The 24,052-nt window shown below is 32.2% G+C and overlaps 1 protein-coding gene across 1 annotated transcript in view; it reads right to left on the bottom strand.

Moving 5' to 3' along the window:
• The window catches only part of LOC137928925 (esterase E4-like), a 78,498-nt gene extending 54,912 nt beyond the window's left edge, over nucleotides 1–23,586 (bottom strand). The window contains exons 1-4 of the mRNA XM_068771929.1: nucleotides 23,442–23,586; nucleotides 14,278–14,441; nucleotides 12,891–14,143; nucleotides 11,376–11,562 (exon numbers count right to left, since the gene is read on the bottom strand). Coding sequence (XP_068628030.1) covers nucleotides 11,376–11,562; nucleotides 12,891–14,143; nucleotides 14,278–14,441; nucleotides 23,442–23,586 — 1,749 coding nt within the window. The remainder of the gene's footprint in view (nucleotides 1–11,375; nucleotides 11,563–12,890; nucleotides 14,144–14,277; nucleotides 14,442–23,441) is intronic.
• Between the last annotated feature and the right edge of the window lie 466 nt (nucleotides 23,587–24,052).

Below are 24,052 nucleotides of genomic sequence, written 5' to 3' on the forward strand. Positions count from 1 at the left end.
TTCGAGTGCAATAATTGCACGGTTCGCGATACTATCAGTGTTTCTTTGATAAACAACCTATCATTTCTCTTCTTAAATGCGGAACGACTTCTCTACATCGAGTAAAATATCAATGTTAAAGTCTAAAAGAACAAAATCGTCTGATCACCTCTCGAAGCTTTTAGCGATAGTAATTATGAAACTTTTTTAAATTAAAGCACAAGCTTTCAAAGCTACGAAGACCAACAAAAGCGACACAGACGAAAATTAACATATTTCTAGAGGCAAAGAAGCCGAGGCATATTTAAAATTCGGCGCAAATGCATATATTAAAAAGAAACATGCCATGAATGTATAAATAACTTTACATTGTTAATTATAAGTGTATGATGCGATGGAAATGTTAAACTTGATTTATCCTTGCATCAAGAGATAACATCATCAGGAATATGGAGACATATGCATATTGTAAAGTCTATAGTGGCAGTAGGCGGGGTATATCACTCATACGGATGGAAGGTTCTGGAGTGGTAACCACAAGTTGGGAGACGCGAGTACCAGGGTAGCAGGAAGTCACTGGATTCGAAGCGTATAACCGGTATTCGTAACTCGCTTTGGGGGAAGACCTAGGCCTTGCAGCGCGCGTCAATAAGCTGACATGAATATATTAACGAACGAATATATCTACCTAATCGGACTGCTGCTTAATTAGATAGGTATTCCAAAAAATAAACAAATTATAGTAATTTTATAGCCTATAACATATAAAGAAGACACGTGACAAGATAAAAAAACTATATCGTCAATGAACAAAAATATAGACATGGAAATTAAACAAAGCAAACTAAGGACACTAAAAATGGTGATCGGGAAAGACTACAGCCAACATTGGTAAAAGGTTATAAAAAGATTTTAAAACAAAGAGAGTGTTTTAATAATTGACCTGCATCAAGACTTGGATGTATTTATTAGTAAACAATAGAATATTAACTAATTCTAGAAATCGCTTTATATATATAGAACTTGCAAATATTATAAATAATTGTATAGAAGAAGAGAATCGAACAAAAAAGAAGTAATATAATGTATCATAGTTCATCTTTTTACTATCCATGTAGTTTATGCAAGGAAATATTTTCTGAAGTTGTAGTAAAATATTTAGCCGTTGAGACCGATAGGTCCTTTAGTAAAAGTACGCTGGTAGAAGCAACGTGGGTAGGTCCCTACTAGCTGGATCGAAGACCTTCCATCTCCGATCATCGTGGCGATCTTTGGAGAAGCCACTTTTGGAGAAGGCCTTGTATCTATTGGCTGAAAAGTAGTAGAAGTGTAAAATTACCCAGATAATACTGTACAAACAAAACGAAGTTCGATACTGTCGTGCACTCTTGAATTAGAATACTAAACGCGTACTGATTAAACAAGCCGATGTCTATATTCAGGAGGCCTTGTTCTAGGTCATATAGCATTCACTGAAGCTATCTTAGAAGTCGAAGGGCTCCTAATACGACAACGAAAATAATATGTACCGGCTCAAACTAAAGTTTCCAAGAGGACTCTCTTGCCTTTTAAGTTATAAAAGGGTTTTAGGGTAAGCACTTTCTACGCTCTGTCACCTCAAGCCAGAGGAATCTATAAATGTTAGTGATATATTCAGATTAAAAGCTACGCTGAAACTAAGGATTTTTTTTATTTATCTATTTATTTAACATCTCTAATAGAATTTTAATAAGAATCTTATACATTTTCTACCAGCTAACCGTTTGGACAATGCAGAGGTAAATTAACAAAGGTAAGTATAACAAGATAATATCATAAAACATAAAAAAATTAACAAAAGTAAAATTAAATCTAATTTAATAATAATCAATGGGATAAAAAAAACAAATTATGTAAATATATTAATGGCTCATACTAACTATAATGATGTACACATATAATATAATACATGTAAAACGTCTAAATATATTATTTATATAAATATTATAAATAATAAAATCCAATAATCGTGATAATTCCGTCAGCTTGTCAACCAACAGCTTTCGAATCTTCGCTTTAAATGCGCAACGATTCTTGATCATCCTAATATCGAAGGAGAGCGTGATCCGGAGAAGAATAGATTGTATTGCGAAGGAGTGAGTGAAGTCGATACTATAGGAGGGACATCTAAGTAGACGATTATTCGAAGAGCGACGTGTTTGTTGTGTATTGACTACAAGGTAGAATAAAGATTTCAGGTAGTTGAAATGTGAGAAAAGAGTAAAGAGAAAAGATTAAGTTAGTGCACGAAAAGATCGAAAAACGAAAACAGTAAATTTACATTAAAGTAAGAATACGGATTGGTATATATTATTGGAAGTTTTTGGTTCTAGGTTGCAAGATTTTTTTTTATTTTATGGCCTCCGCTATTGGAGGCCTCTCGTACCCCTAATTTGTTGGGATCAGGGTCTTTGTTTACAAATATTTTTTTCAAATTTTTAGCTTTATTCTTCACTCAGTTTCATAGTCCTCAGTTTCTTTTATTCTTACCTTTTTTCCTTCACAATATCTTTCATTTTGTTGGGTTGCAAGATTACATAAGACAAGTTGCTCTATCGCTTATAATCAGATATTCTTCTCTACAGATTTAGATATACTTTGTCCTTGTTATAGGTAGACGTCCATGCAGGTCCGTGGTCTTAACTACGCAACCATAAAGTTCCAGAATGAGACCAATATTCCTCGAACTTAGCACGAGAATTGCAGAAAAAGCAATCAGTAGAAATAAAACTTAAAAATAAGAATAAGTGTAAACAATAAAATATCAAATAAATTAAAATGAAATGTATATAAAACAAAATGTTTAAAATAAAATTAAGAAATGTAAAAATAAGGAATGATATCAAATGAAAGAGAAAGGCAGAAGAAATGTGAAAAGAAAGATCAAGTACGAAATATTATAAGAAGAATGCAAGAAGAGCGCGCAAATAAAAGTAATGTGGAATAAAAAATTAAATATTAGATATACGACAGGCCATTAATATCAGGGGCCTTAAAAAGCTCCATAATCACCGGTTTTGTTCATCAGAGGACAGCTAAAATGATTTATGATGATGGTAAAGAATTCTTTGAATTAATTTTCAAGTAAGTAGTAATCCGCAAATGTTTGAGAACCTATGTTCTTGAACTAGGAATTGGTTTCCAGCATTTAGAATAGATCTTAAACTAAATTTCTGTGCGTTAATAATTAATATGTAAATGCGTCATCTGTATCAAACACGTGAATCCATTACGTATTTATTGCCTTTATCCCCTTGTTCGATTCGTGTAACATTGATATCACCTATTCATAAACACATGACAACTTCATGAGATATATCATATCCATTAATACTATATTTCATATCAATAATTTATCACTTATGTACGTCAAAAGAACTGGCATCATTTATAAGATGGAACTTACATCTTTAAACCGAATTTGATAGCAAATTTTTTAAATATATATTACAAATATTTTATATTATGTTTCAGGCGTTTTGTGACGTACAACAATATCAGTTGCAATTTCGGTGATCACTTTCATGACTTTTATGATTGATTTACTTCAACTAATACTTTAGGATTGGAGATGTGTTATTTATCTAAGAAATATTAGTCATTATTGTAAAATTTTGTACTATTTCCGATTTCTATAACAACTCTTTTGGTGACCTAAAAATGACTTTCAAAACTTGTTGTGTAAGAAATAAAAACTAACGTCAATATAATCTTATAAATATAAAACTTCATTAATGTAGCGTTTGTTTCTTTGAAATTTTTGAGTACTATGTTCATAAAATATCTGGAACATTCTTTTTGCAAATATTTGCTTTTTTATGGCCTCTGCTATTGGGAGCCTCTAGTACCCCCTATCTTGTGTGGGACAGGGACTATTTAACATTATTTAATTTTTCACAACCTTTTTTTATTTTATTTTTCTCTTCATTTTGCATCTTATGATCTTCCATTCGGTATTTATTCCACATTTCTTCTTTCATTCTCTTTCGCTCTATAACCTTCCATTCCTCTCTCGTTACACATTAGCATTTAATTTATTTAATTTCTGTTTATATACATTCTTTTTATTTTACAATTTACTTACAGTTATTACTATTATTACTTATTTTTTATTTACAATTTTATTAATCTTGTTTAGCTTTTGTTTTTGTAAATTGTTTTTGTAATTATGGCTCTACAAAATGAGAGGAAGTCATCCTTCGTCGTTATTTCTCTTATCAAGGAGGCTATTGTTTCCTCCCTGATTTTTACGCCAGACCGGCACTCGAAGTCCAGAAGTTGGAAGGTTAGGACAGGAACAGTCGCCCACCGCAAGTCTTAGGCCTCCCCCCAAAGACTTCCACGATGACAATGCGCTGCCCGCATTCAGCGACATGCCTCTACTATGTCGTCACATATTCTGTACATATATATGTAAATATATATATATATATAAATAAATATATATATAAATATATATATATATATATATATAAATATATATATATATATTTATATATAAATATATATATATATATAGGCCGCGTTTTGAGCACCTTTTATGCTTGCCTTATGTAAGCAGAGACATTATTTACAATAAGTTTTCCATTTCCCAATTTCCATTTCTTTTCATTGTCCTCCAGAATTCTTTAACGATTCCACGTTTGATTTTTATTATAGGATCCTGTAAATATATATGTGTATATATATGTTATTAATTCGAAAGAAGTAATGGGAACTTATACACCCTTAAAGCGGAGTAGGGTGCAGTCATCTGTTTCTATTCGTTTTACATTTTTGCAGCGTCGACTTAGGGAACAATGAGACAGCAAAAACTAAACGAATGGTTGCCGCAGTCAGTTAAATTAATTACGTTTCAAGCTTACCACGATCCCTTTGTTTAATATACCCAAATTCTTTCTTAAATTTTTTTTTAACTACATACATATCTATATATTTATGCTCGTATAAAAACTTGTACAATGAAACACACCCAAACACATCACCTTTAGGGATAAAATGGTAATTTTAAATTTAATAAATATTTAACATCTTTACGATTAATATAAAACATTTGTCAATTATACAATAATATTATCATCGTGAAATAGGTCTACCCTATAGATTTCTAATAAAGCCTTATTGGAAAGACTCATCTGATGACATATAAGGTTAATAAAACTATCATCTCTTTTTAAATGTGACTTTAAAATAGAACATCGTGGAACATAAATAAATGAAGATATTAAATATTTAATGGAATCAGGTGACCTTGCTGACGTCCATCCTAAGTAAGAAAAGGACGAATATTTAGCCACTTTCGCACATGCAGTGGTAATCGTGCAACAAATTGAACCGCCCGCCAGCCCGCTGATAAATGCGTATGCGGCAAACAATGCAAATTACACAACTGCCACCGTTAATTCACTCAACACGTGTTTCACCCCTCCACGGGGCATCTTCAGGAGTTATGGTACACCGATTAGTGCCAAACACAGAGACACAGAGCCAAACAAACTGATCCCAGTGAGTGTTTGGCACTAATCGGTGGCTTTCTTAATAAACAAACTTTTTATACGTTTAAAAGGTAAATCTGTCTTTCAATGTTATATTTATTTTTTCAATGGATCTTTAATTACAAATTGTAATTATTATGTGCTAGACATAAACCGTATCTATCGTATCTAGACTTCCATTATTTAGAATTTAAAAAGCAACAAAGTTTTTATATCTTTCTTTTACCAATTAATATTATAATCGTTTTAAATTAACAATATCGATTAGTTTTTTTACAATCGTTTTTAATTATTCGACTCCATAGAAAGCAGTTGTAATGGTATTTAAAATTTCATAGGCCATCTTTACGTTTTTTATGACATTTTCTGATGGGTTTCCCGACGTACTTTCATTAAGTTTATATTACTTCATCCCTTTGTTGCCTCTTATTATTAAAGGTAATAATTCTGAGCGTTAAAATGATAACAATTCGCTGCGTAAATAGAATGTTTCGTTAATAAAATGTTTTGAATGTAACAAAGGGCATTGCATAATATCACTTAATAAATGGCAGGGATATTTATTTATTTTACGCTTTATCGTATATTTTATAATAACTAAAAAAATTAAGCAGAGGTACAAGAGGCGGTCTTACCGCTAGAGGAAATCTCTACCAGACAACCTTCGGATGGAGATGGGAGACATGAAGGTGAGGGCAGTTTTGGGTGTACATACTAATAAATAAATACATTACTATACACAAAGAGATGATTAGATAGTTAGATAAGATAGACATGTATTAAAAAACAAATGATACACAATATCCCATTTTGGAGGCCAAGGAGGTGCGCATTTACCATCTTTTTAAATGCTGACAGCGACTTTACGCATCTCATTGATTCTGATAGCTCATTTCATAACCTGACAGCGACAACAGTGAAATATTTCTCTATAAAAATAGTAGAATGAGCAGGCATAGTCAATTTCAAGCTCTGGAATGATCTAAGCAACTTATCATGTGATTAACGTAAGAAAACTAATAGAAAGAAAGCGCGTGTGTGTGTGTGTGTGCGTTTTTGCGTGTGTGCGTCTGTACGTGTGTGCATATGCGTGTGTGCGTGTGTGCGTGTGCATGGTGTGTCAAATTATCGTCAACAAGTTCTATACACTATTTGTTCCTATATTTTTTTCTCTCTTTTACTATTTTCAAAACCTAATTTTTGAACACATGGAACCATACATTAATTGACAGCAAATGACCAATACATTCACAAATTTAATGATTTTATACTCACAACCAATCGGCACATTTATTAATATTCCATAAAAACGTGGGACTAGTGTTAACCCGTATCAACTTTTACACAAATTAAATTTAATATTCTTTATTGTTCACGCTAGGACACATTTATCAATATATATTACTATGTCCCCAAAACGGGGCAGAGGGCGTCCACAACGCGTCCCCATGCCGAGCAGTCTTGAGCCTCGCGCTTTACTTCGCTCCACGTCATTCCACCTGCCTTCACATCCGAAGTAATCATCCACCGTCAGATTTGCTTTGGGTGGCCACATTTTCACTTTCCTTGAGGATTCTATTCTAGGGCTTGCCTCGGTATATGAACAAGAGCTTCGGCTTCGGAGCATGTGGCCTATCCAGTTCCACTTGCAGCGTTTGATCTGCTGGTCGATCAGCGATCAGAGATCTAAGCGAGAAACTTTCAGAAACGTCGAAGATAGTTGTTAATGAAGACTTGGAGCCGACGCAAGATATCTTTGATGACCTTTCACGTCTCGCATCCATATAGCAACACAGTTTTTACATTGGACCGGAATATTTTGAGGTTAACTCTCCTAGTCAAAGTGTAAAGGATACATTTAAGTAGTGTCATAATAATAAACAAAAAATTGCAATAGGCGGTCTTATCACACAAGGCAATCTCTTACAGACAACCATAGTATGGACACAGTATAAATATAAATAACGGGTAGTTAACGTCTACAAGACGCTGCTGCTATCTCCCGGCCACTACCTGTGTGACTTCCTTGCCCTCCCGAGTGCTGATACGGGTTAGGAAACTCAAATCCTTTAATTTTATATAGTTCACGGACCCCTTCGTTCCGTGAACTCGTTTCCGATGAAGCTGTAAAAGCCGCAAGGCTAACAGCATAAACTTCACATGAGACAATAGACAATAGTGTACAAAACATAGATATAAAATATACAAACATACATGCATATGTATATCTATAATAAATCAGGTATAATACATATTATAAATATAATACAATTATAAAGAAAAGCATCAAACTGACTTGGATCGCACGTAAATTGAAGGTAATGTTATTCAATTTTGTCTCTTTAGCGTTAAAGGAAAAAGACGTCGACCCAACCAATTAACCCTTGCCGGGGTAAGTGGCGTGGATCATTAATGCTCCCCGGTTTTTTTGACATTTTTCTAATAATTTTCAAATTAATAATCTCCGTTCTGACACCACTGGCTTCCTGTAGGTTTTACTTCGTTTGTTTTACGAAATATTCTCTGTTTAATAATTCATTGTTCAGGTAAATTTCTCATCGTACATTTTTTTATGGCCCCCACTATTGGGAGCCTCTCGTACCCTTATTTTGTTTGGGACAGGGACTTTATTAACAAATAATTTTTTCAGGGTGTTATCTTTATTCTACACTTACTTTCATTCTTCTCAATTTCTTTTATTCTTTCCTTTTATCCTTCATAATATCTTGCAATTTTTTTTTTGTTCTTTCATTCCTTCTTGCTTTCATCGCCTTCCTTTCTTCATTTTTTTTTACTCTTAGATGGTTTCACACAGGTTTGTTTAGATTAGACTTTTTAATACATTAGAGTTCACATTCTATTATTATTTAATAAGTTCTTTTACATGTGCATATTATATATTATATTTGGTTTTGTTATTTTTTATTACATTGCTTACCACCCTGCGAGCAAACGACAGAAATGATGGGCGAAGGTTGTCGTCGCCCATCATTAAGGCGATGCTTTCCGTATCTATTTTCATTTTAGTCAACGTTTCCAGGGCACTGCGCATCTCTGCATGTGCGCTCATCGTATATTACTGTTTAATGGATTCAGGCGTTACATTGCGGAAGTCCATCCTAAATAAGAAAGGACCAATATCTAGCCACCTCCGCACATGCAGTGGTTGTCGTGCATGAAAGTGCACCGCCCGCCAGCCCGCTCGTAAATGCGCATGCGACAGACAATGCAAACTACACAACCGCCACCGTAAATTCACTCAACACGTGTTTCACCCCTCCACGGGGCATCTTCAGGAGTTGTTACACAGATTAGTGCTAAACACCGAGTTAAAGACATAATCAAACGGATTGGTATATTAAAACCGCATTGGGTCGGCACAAGGCAACGTACCGTACGTTCACCTAAATTGTTGACAGAATACTTAGAAGACGCTGGAGGCAGGCCTTAAGCAACAAGTCTTGTTGTAAATCTATATAGAAGTCCTATGTTTAGCATTGGACGTCTTACATCTGAAATGATAATAATTATTATCGTGTTTACTTTCATATATATGACTTGTCTCTCTTTTCCCATTTTTTTCTTTCTTTTCGTACTATTCCCTGCTTCTTTTTTATTATTGCCATTTCTCTAATGGTTCTACAGACTGCATTTTGGAAAGTGTGCAGCGGAATTACACTAAATAATTACCCCATCTTCTTTCTTCTATACGACAAGACATCCGTGCACGTTTGAAATTTCGAAAAATATATATCGTCATTTCTGGCCATAGACGCCCACAGATATATCTAGAAAGAGGTGAACTATAATCGCCTCGCTTGGCAGGCGAGTTGGCGATCGCAGTGTGGTATTTTGGCACGCAGTAACACTGCCGTCCGTGCTTTGGAAACTTGTTTGTGAGCAGTGGCAATTATATGTAATGATTACACAAAGTGTGACTTATATAAGACTGTATCCGAGGAATCGAAGCCGCGACCTACGATCGCAAGTTCCAAACATGTTGGACAACCATTTGCTCATTAATTTTATAATTCATTACACAAAAAACGGTAAAAATATGTATTTTTTAATTTACAATCTCCTTCTGTTGTTAATCAAATATTAATTCTCTCTCATGACCAACAGCCTCTGGGACAACTAAATGTTAAACCTTACAAACCAAACGCCGATTCCATCACATTAGTTTTATGATCTTTGTTCACCGTCCAATCGACTTAATTCTGGAATTTCATGCTTTTTGATATAAAGATAGAAACTTTTTATTCTACGGTTAAAAACATTTTATAAAGAGCAGCAAATATATAGTTAGTTCATAAATATATAAATAGATTTGTATGTATTAATAAGGAAGTTTTTTATTTAATACATTTTGACTGGACTTACAATACTGGCCAAATTACATTTCAGATTCCGCAGTTAAGGTACGACAGGGTGCATAAAGCCTAGCCTGAGACCTTTTTTAAGGAAGTAAATCACGTAGACTCCTAGAGGAGCCTCAGTAGGTAGAATGTACCTACCGACAAACTTTATCTGTACAAAGCTTTAGCAATAATTATAGCGATAATAATATCTAATAGATTCAGGCGTTACTTTGCGAAAGTCCATCCTAAGCAAGAAAAGGACTAATATATAGCTACTTCCGCTATGTAGCAGTAGTCACTCGATGTTTGGCACTAATCGGTGTAACATTACTTCTGAGGATGCCCAGTGGAGGGGTGAAACACTTGTTGAGTGATTTAACGGTGGTAGTTGTGTAATTCGCATTGTTTGCCGCATACGCATTTATCAGCGGGCTGGCGGGCGGTGCGCTTTATTGCACGACTACTGCTGCATGGCGGAAGTAGCTATATATTAGTTTTTTTCTTAAATAGCTATAATAATAAAATATCTTGCCGATAACTCTTCTTTAATTGATTCTAACATATAAATAAAATAATTAACACAGATATAAACACACGATATTAATTCTTAAATTTTCCTTACATCAGTTCTGGCAAGTTGAATCATTCAATTGAACTGTTATTCCAAGGTCGAGCAATATGTAAAAACACCAGCGACGTCACAGAATACTCGAAAAGATAAGATCATTCATTGATCACATAAGTTGACATTCTATGAGATGCAACAAACATCAAAACAAATTTACGATAAAAACCTATACCTCTTACGTAGGTGTAGAAGCACTTAGAGAGATAAAGAAAATTTTGTTTTTGTTATTATAACATGAAATTAAATATATTAGATTTAATGACATTTAGTAAAGTTGAAATCTCTTTCTAATTTAATTAATACATTTAAATGCAGTAAGTCAATAAAAAAATACATTTAAATGCAGTAAGTCAATAAATGAAAAGGTTCTAAGTTATAAGATTAATAATCTAAGTCTTAGATTATTGAACGAGTGTTTTAAGTCAGATGTTTGTTAGATAAACAAACAAAATTTATCGTTATAAAAAATCTAGGCAACCTTGGAATAGAATATAAATTTATGGCTTTATATTTTACACTAGCCGTGCCCGCGACTTCGCCTAGTATTTTTTTCGCTGAAGAATTCTTCTAAAATAAAAGTAGCCTTGGTTACTCCTTACATCATTCACCTGACAGTATAAGTCCCGTCAAAGTCGGCCAATCCTATTTTGACTAGCCGTAACAAACAGATAGACAACAATTTAAGAAAATGTAATTTATATATATATATAATAAACTTTATACACAAATTTCTAACATTCCAATTTTCTTTATTTATGTGGATTTGTGCAATAACAATACAAAAGTACAATTTTCAGTCTTATCGCATTTCAATTTTTTACAGACAATCAGACAATGGATGGTAAACCATTATTGATAATTAACTTGCTATACCTCATTTATATAACCTTTCTGAAACTGTCTGTTGTGTTTGTAGAAGAGATCCCAGAACGCCATTCTACCATTAAAGGCTCTTGTTTTCAGGTTGAGATCTTCACTAATATCATAATAATATAATCTGTTTTGTGTAACTGGAATCCATTTAACTGGTAGAAGATCAGATATAGTTGGTGTAGGGTCGCTGCAATAAAAAAATATATTTATAAAAATAATAAATGGTCCCTTTAATCTTTTTATTTATTGTTTATAATTATTATTCCATAAAGATTGTATACATGTGTATAATGTTTGCCTTGATTATAGCTGTTCCTGTCTTTAGATCTTTGAACTTTGATGCTAAAAGTCGAGCGGGTGCGGTTTGATCATTAGATAGCACTATGACCTTTAGACGTTTACCCTCGACTTTTCTAGTCATGTATGTATGTATGTTATATGCTCATATAAATTGTTGTAAGTCTGGTTGTTTTAGTAATGGAGAATAATTAACTGGTATTTTCTAAATGGAATCCAAGGAATGTGAAACATTTATTCCAAGAACCCCATCTCCGAAACACCGGTGAAATCTTCATCGGCCTTACTGAGTGTTCATAATTAGACAAAAATAAAATGAAAGGAGACATAAATGTGATATATAAATTCCTATAGTACAGTTTGGTTGCTAAACACTGTGTGAAAATCGATTTAAGAAAAAGGTAATACTACTTGTAAATATTACATTACCTCATGTAAAGTCTATGGAATTTGCCTTTCTAAATCTGCTCAGTAGACTTTTTATAATGTCCTATGTAAAACAATTATTTATTTTATTATAGAGCAGTGCTGCCGATGTATGTTATTTATTTATAAAACCAAAAAAGAGCTGTACAAGCTATATATAACTTAAAGCTAGAGACAACCTGATTGATATTTCTAAAGAAATTGTTATTCTAATGGTTGCTTTAAAATATTGACAGACATATGATATATACAAGAAATAAAAATAAAAGTGACGCTAAAATTTCGTCTTCAAAAATTAAAAAATCTTTCATAGGTATACTTATCTATTGTAATGTTCCACAAGATATCTAACACGTTCCGTTTTTCAGTTCTAAATCTAAATTTAAAAATATATTAATAAATGAATCTTATTATAGCATTAGTTATTTTTTGGTTGATCGATTTGTATGGAACTAGGTTTGTTGTCTCATTTACACAATTGATATTATAATTTACATAACAAAAATTGTCAAATTTCATTTCAAAGAGCAACTGATGAATATTTGGCCGGATCTTTATAACAGATCAGCGATGATAGATCAATATTAAAATTATCGACAGTACAAAAGCGCATGTTAATATCAAATCGAATAAAGAGATTCTGTATTTGAATTTGAATGGTTTTGTATGTTATAAACTTTATCAGCAAGAACCATACAAAGTTTACAAAATAGCGCTGTCTAGTTTAATGAAAGGTATAATCATTACAATGAAGATGACATCAAGAGGTAAAAAAAAATGTAAACAACTTACCCAAATTTTGCAAAGTTAGTCCACAAGGTAGTCATGCGATCGACCATTTTTTGGTCTTGCTCTGTAGGTTCGCCCTTAAAATATACCGGCATGTCGAACAGATAACCCAGTTCATCAGAATGCGAAGCACCGTCTATAATAAAGTTTTTCATCACTGACAAATTTCTTTTTCCTCTATACAAGAATACATAAAAGTATATATTTTCTGCACCATTCAACATATTCTGGTACATTCTTCTGTAAATTGGATGTAGATATGTAAAGTCAGAGTCGAAATCTGCCAACGATTGCTTATGATCTTCGCCAATGTCTTCATCTCCAATGTAATATTGCCTAACAATGTTCACCATATCGTCTAAATGTTGTTCATCAAAATCAAAGTACTTTGCAAGTGCTTCTTCAAATACATTAAGATTCTCGAAGAATTTATCAGATTTATTTTCATAGTTTAAAATTAGCTCATTGCTGTTAAATCCAATTAAAATTGGTGTATCCTTGACTTTAGATAGATTCTTGTTAATGGTATAGTCAGAAACGAATGTCTCTATATTGTCAAAATTTCTTTCAACACAAGGTCTAAATGTATAGTCGATTTCTAACGATGCCCCTACAATTGTTTTTGGATCGACTTTAGATAGATAGTCCATTGCTTCAGAAACATCATCAGTGTTTAAACCGAGTTTTTCAGCAAGAAGAAACGGAGGTCGCGTATCAACTTCTCCTATTACAGGTGGACAAATAGAATTGCCACTCTGCATTATAACTTTATCAAACAGTTTCTCTTGATCGGATACCAGATGAAAATCAACAGATCTACCTCCAGCACTTTGACCGAAGAGTGTTACCTTATTAACATCCCCTCCGAATGCTGCTATGTTACTTTTAATCCACCTAAGTGCGATCAGTTGATCTTTCAGACCCTGATTTCCAGGAACTTCAGGTATGTCTAAACACATAAACCCATATGAACCAACTCGGTAGTTCACTGTAACAAGAATGACGTCATGTCTTACAATATATTTCGGACCGTAGAGATCTCTTCTAGCAAATCCACGGTAAAAACTTCCACCATAAAACCAAACCAATACCGGCACTGCGTTTCTTGAATGCGCTGAATTTGGTACATAGATATTTAGTTGAAGGCAGTCTATTGTTCCAATTATCGTGTTTGTGATTGAGTCTAATTGGGGACATATTTCCGAGTCACGAATAGCTTGAAATGTTCCATCAAATTTTTTAATAGGAATGGATAGCTGTAGACAATAATTTTAAATTTATTTCGAAAGCAAGTTGTTTTTTCTTTACTTTAATTAAAAAATGAGAATTAAATAAATCACAGATTGAAATAACAAAACATAAATTTGGACATGTAACAATGAAAACATACCCCAAACGGATTAGTATCGTTGACATTTGCATAGGGTATACCAAGGAACATTGAATAATCTCCATCAGTCGCTTGTAAACCTCTGATCAATCCGACACTTGTGACCACTAGAGGGTCAACTCTAGATATAGCGTTTACATTAAAATTAAATAATAATATAAAAACTAACAAAAGATTTGTTTTGAATTTAAAAAACATTTTACTGATATTTTTGAAACGTTTTTGCACTGTTTATTATTCCGTTCCAATGAATGTTACGATCGTATAAATACAACGAAGAGTTTTTTCAATGATAAGATAAGTGGGAATTCGTATCAATATTTTTTAACTGTAAATATTGCAATATTTGTGGTAAACCAAACTTTACATGTATTTTTGTACGTTTGTTTATCTCCGATAGGTAAAGGAGAGAACTTTTTTTTTAAAGTCAGAAAATCCGTTATTATTTTAAGGCTGCATCCATAACCATGATTTAGGTTGTAAAGAATAACAATACTATAATCGTGAGAAATTAAAAAAACTGTGATAATGTATAAGAGGAAAATAAAAATAAAATCTGCGATATTATAAATAGTAATTAGACCTAACTGCAGTTATTGAGGATGGATGGTAGGCTTAAAGAGCAGAAGAGAAAATTAGAATGAATTATGGAATGAAAGAGACGGAAAGATAGATATTGTGAGGAAAGGAAGAGGAGAATGAAAACAATAAAAGAAACAAAAAAAATTATAAAGAAAATAAAATCCCTGTTCCTATATAAATAGGGGTCAAATTCTAAATAATAAAAAAACCATGTTTTAGGAAAAGTCAATCTTTTTTTAAAAAAATTCTTGACATCTCTTCTGTAAAGAATGTAAAGTGGATTCAATTTGAATTTAATTAAAAATCTGTTTTATTAAGACAACCTTGTTTTCCAATTATACGTAATTTGTTTGTATAAAATTTCTTTACTTCTATGTTAATTAGCAATTTTTTTATTAAAATAAATCATTGAAAATCGTCAACAAAAAGTAATACAACTAAGAGAATACCTTGACTTTTATGTAGATGTTATTTGTATGAACAAAATTTCTTTAAAAAAACTAACATCTTTTTCAATTATAACATATTACATTTTGTAGATGATTTTTAGAGACTAAATTAAAAAAAATTCTAGTCTTAATGAGAATTTTTTTAAATTAGATTTATAAAATCATCAAAAGAATGTTTTTAATCTGTGTTTACAAAAATCCTTTACTTCTATGTTAACTAGAAAACTATTTTTATTAAAAATATTTAACATGATTAAAAACCACCATGTTTTTAATTATATGTTATTTTTTTGTTATCTTTGATTGATGTGCTTCTATTCAGTGAGCTAATATTTTTGTCGAATTTATAAAAAAGGACTATTTAATCAATACGAATTATTAAAACAAAAGATATAAAGAAACATAAAAACAAAATGTAGCTTAAACAAACTTTCATAACTGTTCATTTGGATCTATTGTCTGTCTATGTAGAACTTGTAACAAAAGGTTATAAATTTATAATTCCATCATACAAATGAAATTCCTCACTGTAACGTATTATTAATTTATATTAATATTCTTTGTTACAATTTTTTTCATTCTTTTTGTTACGTTCCATGAAACAGAATTATTTGTTCATTTAAATCTTTATTATCATTCATATTTATCATCATGACAGCCAAGAATATAACCATATATATATATATATATATATATATATATATATATATTGCTTAAGGAATAAGACATGTTTATTTTTATATAAGGTGAATTTCAAAGTGTAATAAAATTGTTTTCATTACTCCAGTCGATAACCCTAGGTACTTAAGCCTTATCGCACTATACTCAAAGAAAGAAGCAATATCTATCCGTGAATTGTATGCAAATATAAATAAAATATATTTTGATATACTTTATATCGCAGATAAATAAAGCCTACATTACTTTGAATAATGCTGAAAAAGGAAATGAACAAAAATATTTCAAGATAGTGTATTATAATATAGTATATTAACATATTATATATTTTATTATGCATGTTTATGCGTACATATGTATATATATTTACATAACTATATTTGTTTATATGTATGTGTGTATATTAATGTATGTATTTCTATGTCTCTCTCATCTCCATCCCAAGGTTGTCTGGTAGAGATCCTCTCGACAAGACCGCCTCTTGTACCTCTATGAATTATTTCTTTTGTTTTTACAATTATTATCTTTGGTGTCAAGAAAGTGTAAACAAATTAAATAAAATCAAAGAGAGAAAAACTAAAACGAAACAGAAAAGAATAAACATCCTCCTACAAGTAAAGAACACGAGAGAGTCGTGTTAAATGTAAGACTAAGTTAATGTGTTGAGATGTTTCTGAGTTTACATAAGGCTAAAAGCATTTGGTTTAAGGTATACTGAAGCTATTCGACTAACTCCGATGGCAAAGTGCATTCTCTAACTAGTTAATTGTGTTAACTAACAAACAGCGTTTGCGGCTTGCAGATGCATAGTATAGCATGATCTTTGTTTTCCATTCTATGTTGAAGCCGCTCTTAACGCTTGTGTTAATAATTACCGTCTTACTTTGATCAGGTATTCCTGTTCCTCACACATATCTAGTATTGTGTCTATTATTGTGATTGCCACAAGTAAATAGTAGTTTCTAAAAATAAATATAAAGATAAAATTCCTTTAAAAATATTTGAACTTTTTTACAGAAATCTTATTGATAGTCAACTTATTATTTTTTTAGTGATCAATTTCATTTTTGACTCTACTCTGCTTCGTATGGTGTAATGGTTGCGGAAAAGAATCAGGAAGAAACTTCACAAAAACTTATTTGAATATTTTAACATACATTTATACATATACACATTACACATATAGTATATCGTAAATGAAATAATAATAATCAAACGTGATAATTCCTAAGGATACTTATCATTTAAATATTCGTTTATTTAATAATAAACCTTTTACATCAATTTACTTTTGATATGTTTCGATGTCAAATGTAAAAAAGTAGGTGAATGTATATATCATTTGTCTAAAACAATTTAGGCTTGTACGAATCATCCTGTATATAGTGGCAACACTGAATATGTAACAATAATTATTTTTTTTTGTATTTCAATGCAAAGGACAAATACATATAACAAGTCTATAGGTACAGATAACCTTAATATTACACATTATCATATTTATATTTATTTAATCCATACCGTACACAAATTGACAGAAAAGAAGCTATACATTTATTCCTTTTTATATTTGAAACCTGTAACGAATCACTCTGTTTAACATTTCAAATGTCAAAGCATAGTTTACATATCATTAGACAAAATATGCGTAAGTAATGTCTATAATAACTTACCGTTTACTGTGATTGGAGGTTGGTATTCTAACAATGAAATTATTACGAAAACATAATACAAGTTATAAAAATTTGATTTATTTCGTGTATGTTTTATTAGATATAATAATTACAAAAAACCAATGCCAGAGCTATGTCCTTTTGTACGACTATCGATCTCAAAAGTCATCACCATCTAGCGCCATCTGTCGACGTCATTTTTAGGTGTTAACCGTCTTCAAAAAAATTCTTCGCAACACACTTGCCGTTAAAATTTTGTCCCAGATCCATCCCGACAGTGTATCCCAGCGGTAGAGAACTGAGACTTATGATCGTAGGTCACGGGTTTGATTCCCGGTATACAGTCTTATATATAATTCACACTTTGTGCATTAATTACTTGGAATTGCCACTGCACACAAGTGTTCAGGACTCGCCTCCACTTTATAGAAAAGGATGCAAGAGAGTCCGTCCTCAAATTCTTTAGGAAAGTTGCACAATACGTAATTAATAGAATTAAAACATAGTTAAACATAAAATATTGTAAGTCTTATTATATATTTAAGTAATCTTATTAAGATAGATTTATTGAAATTAATATAAAAAAATGTAAAAATCTGTGAAACAAATTTATGTACATGAGAAAAATAAATAAACTAAATAAAGCTGTGATACAGCCATAGAAAATACAACTGAAGTGTTTGAGGATGGATGAAAGGAATGGAATGATTGAGAAAGGAAGATGGAATTATGGAATGATAGAAGGAAGAAAAAAAGATATTGTGAACTATGGAAGATGAGGACGAAAATAAAAAATTCATGTGAAGAAATAAAAAACCCTGTTCCCAACAATATAGGGGTGGAAGGAGAGGTCCCAATAGCGGAGGACTCGTAAAAAAAAAAACAAGTGTTCTGGGTATGGGCAGTAGCGTCTTCTGTGTACAATAATACTACACCGCGATCACCAACCCGCCTTTCAAGCGTGGCGATAATGGTATATCTTTATCGTCATTATCTCTGGGGAGGCCTATACCTTGCAATGGTCATTTTTGGCCTCAAACTGCAACTACTTACCATAAAAAAGGCAGTATTGTAAAGAATGTTCTATTGTACTTTTACATTAATTTTTATGAAACTATTTAATTAAAATAATCTATTAAATTATCCCAGGGTGTACAATAAATAATATAAATTACAATAATATATAATATATTACATAAATTACCTTTAATACGCTTATTATCTCATACCTTTCGCCGTGGTCCAAGAAGTTTTTTATGAACATCTAACCTAAACGGGCAGTGGTAAAATAATTACAACAACATTTTTGCGAACTTCCTCACATATATTTTAAAATTTTCACGAAGAATGTTAAGAATAAACCTAATAAAGAATTAAATACCAGCATACAACCAAATCTATCTATCATTTTCATCTCTAGCCTATTAAGAGTTACTATTTTGTTGAGTTACATTTTTTTTACAATCAGTGTAGAAACTAAAAGCAGATTTGTTTAGTATCTTTTTTCTCGTTTAAAGCGATCCCCAGCAGAAGATATCAATCCTTTAACCATATGCGACCAAGTTTTTATATGTCCAGGCGTTTTAATCGTATATAGCTTAGCGTTTGCTAAGTTGTTAATTATTTTTTTAGTAATGTAAATTAAAGTATGTTTTAAGTACTTCTGTAGTGTTAATTTAATAGGATAAGGCTTTGCGCTTATAGGGATTTTCACTGTGTCGGAGTTAGTATCGCACAGTGCATCTAAACTCTATCAAGTTAATTGAGTTAAGTGAGTAAACGCGCCGGCGGTTTGGCTGCAGCGCGAACAACAAGAGCGCGCGATAGTTAAGTTTAAACTTAACCACCACATATGCTTTGTTACGTTTTATAACTATTTTTATGTATATAAATCTAATATATAAAATTCTCGTGTCACGGTGTTCAAACTTGAACTTCTCTGAAACGGCTTGACTGATTTTTACCAAATTTAATATGCGTATTCAGTAGGTCTGAGAATCGGCTACTATCTATTTTCTATACCCCTAAGTGATAAAGGTTGTTCACACTTAATTTTTTTTTTTAACGAAATTTTTTGTTTTATTTTTTAGCCAATACAAGAATACATACAACCATAAATTTTCACCCCTCTACGATCAACCCTTATTTTTTATTTGTAAATTAAAAAATCATTTTTTTTTGCAAAACAACGTTTGCGGGATCAGCTAGTATATATATATATATATATATATATATATATATATATATACACACATATATTAAACAGATAAATATATAGAGAAGTAGATGTCGTATCTATGTGAAATTCAAATACTTTAAATATTTATATTGTAATTTATGTTTCACTAATTTAATCATCTTCAACGTTATCATTTTAGGTCATGGACTCCATTGCATGGCATAAGCCACTCATCAGCGACTTGACAATATCATCAACTCGTGATTGCCACTAGAGAACCTTTCTGTACATACAGCCTTCGGTATTAGTAGTGATGTTCTTACTCCGTTCACTGCTAAAATTCATATTAAAAATAAATTGACGAAACTAGCTTAATATTCAATAAACGAATATTTTAACTATAATAATCTTTGACAGTGATGACACCTAATTAATTAGATTTCATTTAAGCTATATCTGATGAAATATATATGTAAAAACCTGTGTTGTTAAGCTGTTAAAATATGTATTCTTGTGGAGTTTCTTTCTACTTCTTCTTTACAACTATAGCACCTTGCGAAGCAGTGTAAAGTCAGAAGTAAAATATATTTTAGAAATGAATAGATAATAAGTTGTCGATCAATAAGAGTTCTCTTAAAAGTTCCAATGTTGTGAAATGAAAATTACTTTTTATGTTTTAAATTTTAGTTTCCAAATACATAATATACTTTCGAAGAATTGTTTTCTAGTAAGGCATTCAATAACATGATTGTACGCTTAGAGGGATCAATGCGATAACAATGCAATATAAGGAACAGCAAATGGATGCCACCTAAACACGGCTTGTCAAGTGGATGCCGTCCAACTCCGGCGCTGGTAACGAAAAGCATAAAACCATAAATTTTATAGGTAAGTTATAGATAAAATGTGTGATGAAAATAACCTCATTTTTTAAAATTAGAATAGAACAAAGAACTGATAATGTGTAAGGCTTATTAAAAAAACTTTCAACATAGCAAGTAATTCTAAAATTAGTTTGATAACATACTCAAATAGTGAGTGTGTACAGAAATTTATTAATAAAGCCATACGCGAGTGTCTCTCGAACAAGGCTGAGTGGCTGTGGATTGCAGGAACCCATTTGATGCAGCTGGGGAGTTGAATTTGTTTTCGATTGCTCTCGCCTAGTGCTGGAGTTGTTGTGAGTACACTGAAGCCAACCAAAGCATTTATGTGTTATTAAGTGGCTTAGTTTTCGAAGGGTGACATTGGATAAGCATATGTTACATATAAGTTGATAACTTTACATATATAGAATGATATATAGGAGGTCATAAATGTACATATTGACCGGATGTAATTTCGTTCCTGACGATCTATATATTATATACGTATGCAGTGGCGTAGCTAAGGTATTTGGGGGCCTGGGGCAGATTGGGGGCTTGGTCCCCCCCCCCCCCAAAGAGTTTAAATAATTTTAAAATTCAGAACAGAATGTAGGTAATATATATTTTTTTTTGGTTCAAAATAATAATAAATATATATAAAATAACATTAGATCTTGATAAAATTTATTGGAAAATTTAAAAACGAACATTCCTTGCTTTTTGGCCTGCAAAGTCATTAATCACATTTTCAAAATCAATAGTGTCGACTAGTTTGAAACACAGATATGTGTTTTTGTGATTTAGGGCCCTTTTAAAAACACTTTGTGTTTTGCGAATGAAAGGCACACTGTTTATATTATAATTTGTAACCGTTTACTTTTTTAATGTTCATATTATTTATCAACTTTTTTAGCACAAAAATAGTAAAATTCGATATTCTTTTTATGTTATTTATTTTAAATTATGGTTTTCATTTTTCTTTTAACATTTCATTATTCATCATTCAAAAAAAATTAAAAAAAAATATTTTCAACTTTGGTGCCCCCGCTGCTTGTGGTGCCTGGTGCGGCCGCCCCGCTCGCCACCCCCTAGCTACGCCACTGTACATATGTATGCATGTTTAAGTATGTATGTCTATGTATGTTTATGTTCATTTATTTATGAATATGTATTTTTTGTACACGTTAACTACCCATTATTAGTACTTTTACCTTTTCCATACTATGGTTGTCTGTAAGAGATTGCCTTGTGTGATAAGACCGCCCATTGTACTTTTTTGTATATTATTGTATAACTTATTAAATGTGTCTTAACGTGTTAAATAAAGATATTAAATTAAAAATAAAATAAATAGATATATTTTTAACGCTCCGAAATTGAAATTTTATATACTAGATGACAAAAGGTTGTTGATAACGATGGTGAATATATTATCGATTAGAAAAAAAAACTTGTTAAAAATGAAGTCGTATGAATTTAACTTAAGAAATCTAAATTACTTTCCGCTCTCCCCAGATCCACACCAATAATCTATGGTATCAAAAATATATATTAAAGTTTATTAATTTATTGTGGCAACATTACGTAATCATCAGCTTCACATAGAAAAGAGGAATTCCACTGAAATAAAATTGTTCATTTACATCAGTATAAATATGGACGAAGTTTAAGGTTAATATACACACTTACTGCACCTAGGAAGAATCCCACAAATATTTACTATCTATTCTATTTAATGGAATCAGGCGTTACCTTACGGAAGTCCATCCTAAGTAAGAAAAGAACCAATATTTAGCCACTTCCGCACATGCAGTGGTAGTCGTGCAACAAAGGGTACCGCTCGCCAGCCCGCTGATAAATGCGTATGCGGCAAACAATGCGAATCACACAACTGCCACCGCCAAATCACTCAACACGTGTTTCACCCCTCCACGGGGCATCTTCAGGAGTTATGTTACACCGATTAGTGTCAAAAAACCAAGTGTTACTATCTATTCGTCACACTTTGTACTGCCAGAATTGATTGACTCATCTCATTCTAATTTAATATAACATATTTAATAATAATCAATTTAAACCTGTGTTTACACTGATTGGAAAAAATATACAATCTTAAAAGTGTTTTCTGACAAGTCAGCTATATATTCACTTCTTTAAAACTTTTGCACCTGTAAATTGAAAAAAAGAAGTTCGAATAAATGGATTGAATATTTTCAAATGGCGACCACAAGATGGGGTAGATAGACCCCCTAGCCCCAAGTCGATGCGGACAGCGGAGGACTGATCATCGTTGTGATCTTTGCAAGAGGCCCATGTCTTGCAGTGGATGTCCATCAGCTAATATGATGATGATGATGTTCGGTGGATGCTGCAGCCATCACCCATGAATATTATTTATGTTTACTTCGTATTATAAGTTTACTATCAATAAGGATAATACTGGGAGACATTTAGGTATTAAATTATCGACATGTTTAGACCTAGATAGCTTATATCTCTGTGGCTGGCTAAGGTAGATAGCGCTTTGTATTTGACAGCGTGGTTTCTCTAGAATGTTCTGAGATATTTGGTAATAACATATTACTTGTTAAATGATTTCAGCCGTATGACGTTTACCGTTGTATTTCCAATAAGATATTTTGGAACAGTTCTGTGTTCTTTATTGAGAATGGTTAAACATATTATTCAACTTGCAAGGTGGAGCAACTTGCTTGTTACAACTCTGAGATTCAAGTACTTGAAAATAATTCCACCTCCTGGACCGTGAGTATCCAACGTAATCCTCGGTGGAAGCCGTCGTTTCTGCCGCCGCTCGACGTTACTTCTCCCGGAGTTCTTCGTCTCCTTGGTATCTTCTTTTCGGTTGGTCCTCTTGGTTGCATTGTGAGTGACTTGTTTAGGTAATCTCCCTGATTTTTCTGGGAAGCATCTTTTGATCCCTTTTGGGACCGGTGTCTTGGCTTATCAAGTGGCGTGGCTTAGGCTTTTTTAAGTTCGGGATCTTTTCTGCTATTTAGTTGGCTACTTCGGCCACCAGATGATTCGGATTGTGTACGGTATCTTGAAAGTATATCCTTGTTGCGTGTCTGAAATATTCCGTTATGATCGGGTGGTTTAGGTGGCTCTGGATGTCCAAGTTTTTCTGATAATGCTCCGCTCCATTTGCGTTCTTGAGAAAGTGTTTCTGAACCATTTGTAGGTGATTCAATATGCCCTTACTAACGTGGCCAAAGTTAAAGCTCGTGTAAGACAGAAAGAGGTATATATACATAGATGAGTGGGTTTGATGTACTTAATGTGATCGCGGCGAGCACACTGCATACAATGTCTCCCAATGACCTTAATAAA

This window comes from Battus philenor, unplaced genomic scaffold (assembly GCF_028537555.1).
Source record: "Battus philenor isolate CCGP_79_NKW_IND1 unplaced genomic scaffold, ilBatPhil1.0.hap1 SCAF_4, whole genome shotgun sequence".
In the NCBI taxonomy this organism is placed as follows: domain Eukaryota; kingdom Metazoa; phylum Arthropoda; class Insecta; order Lepidoptera; family Papilionidae; genus Battus; species Battus philenor.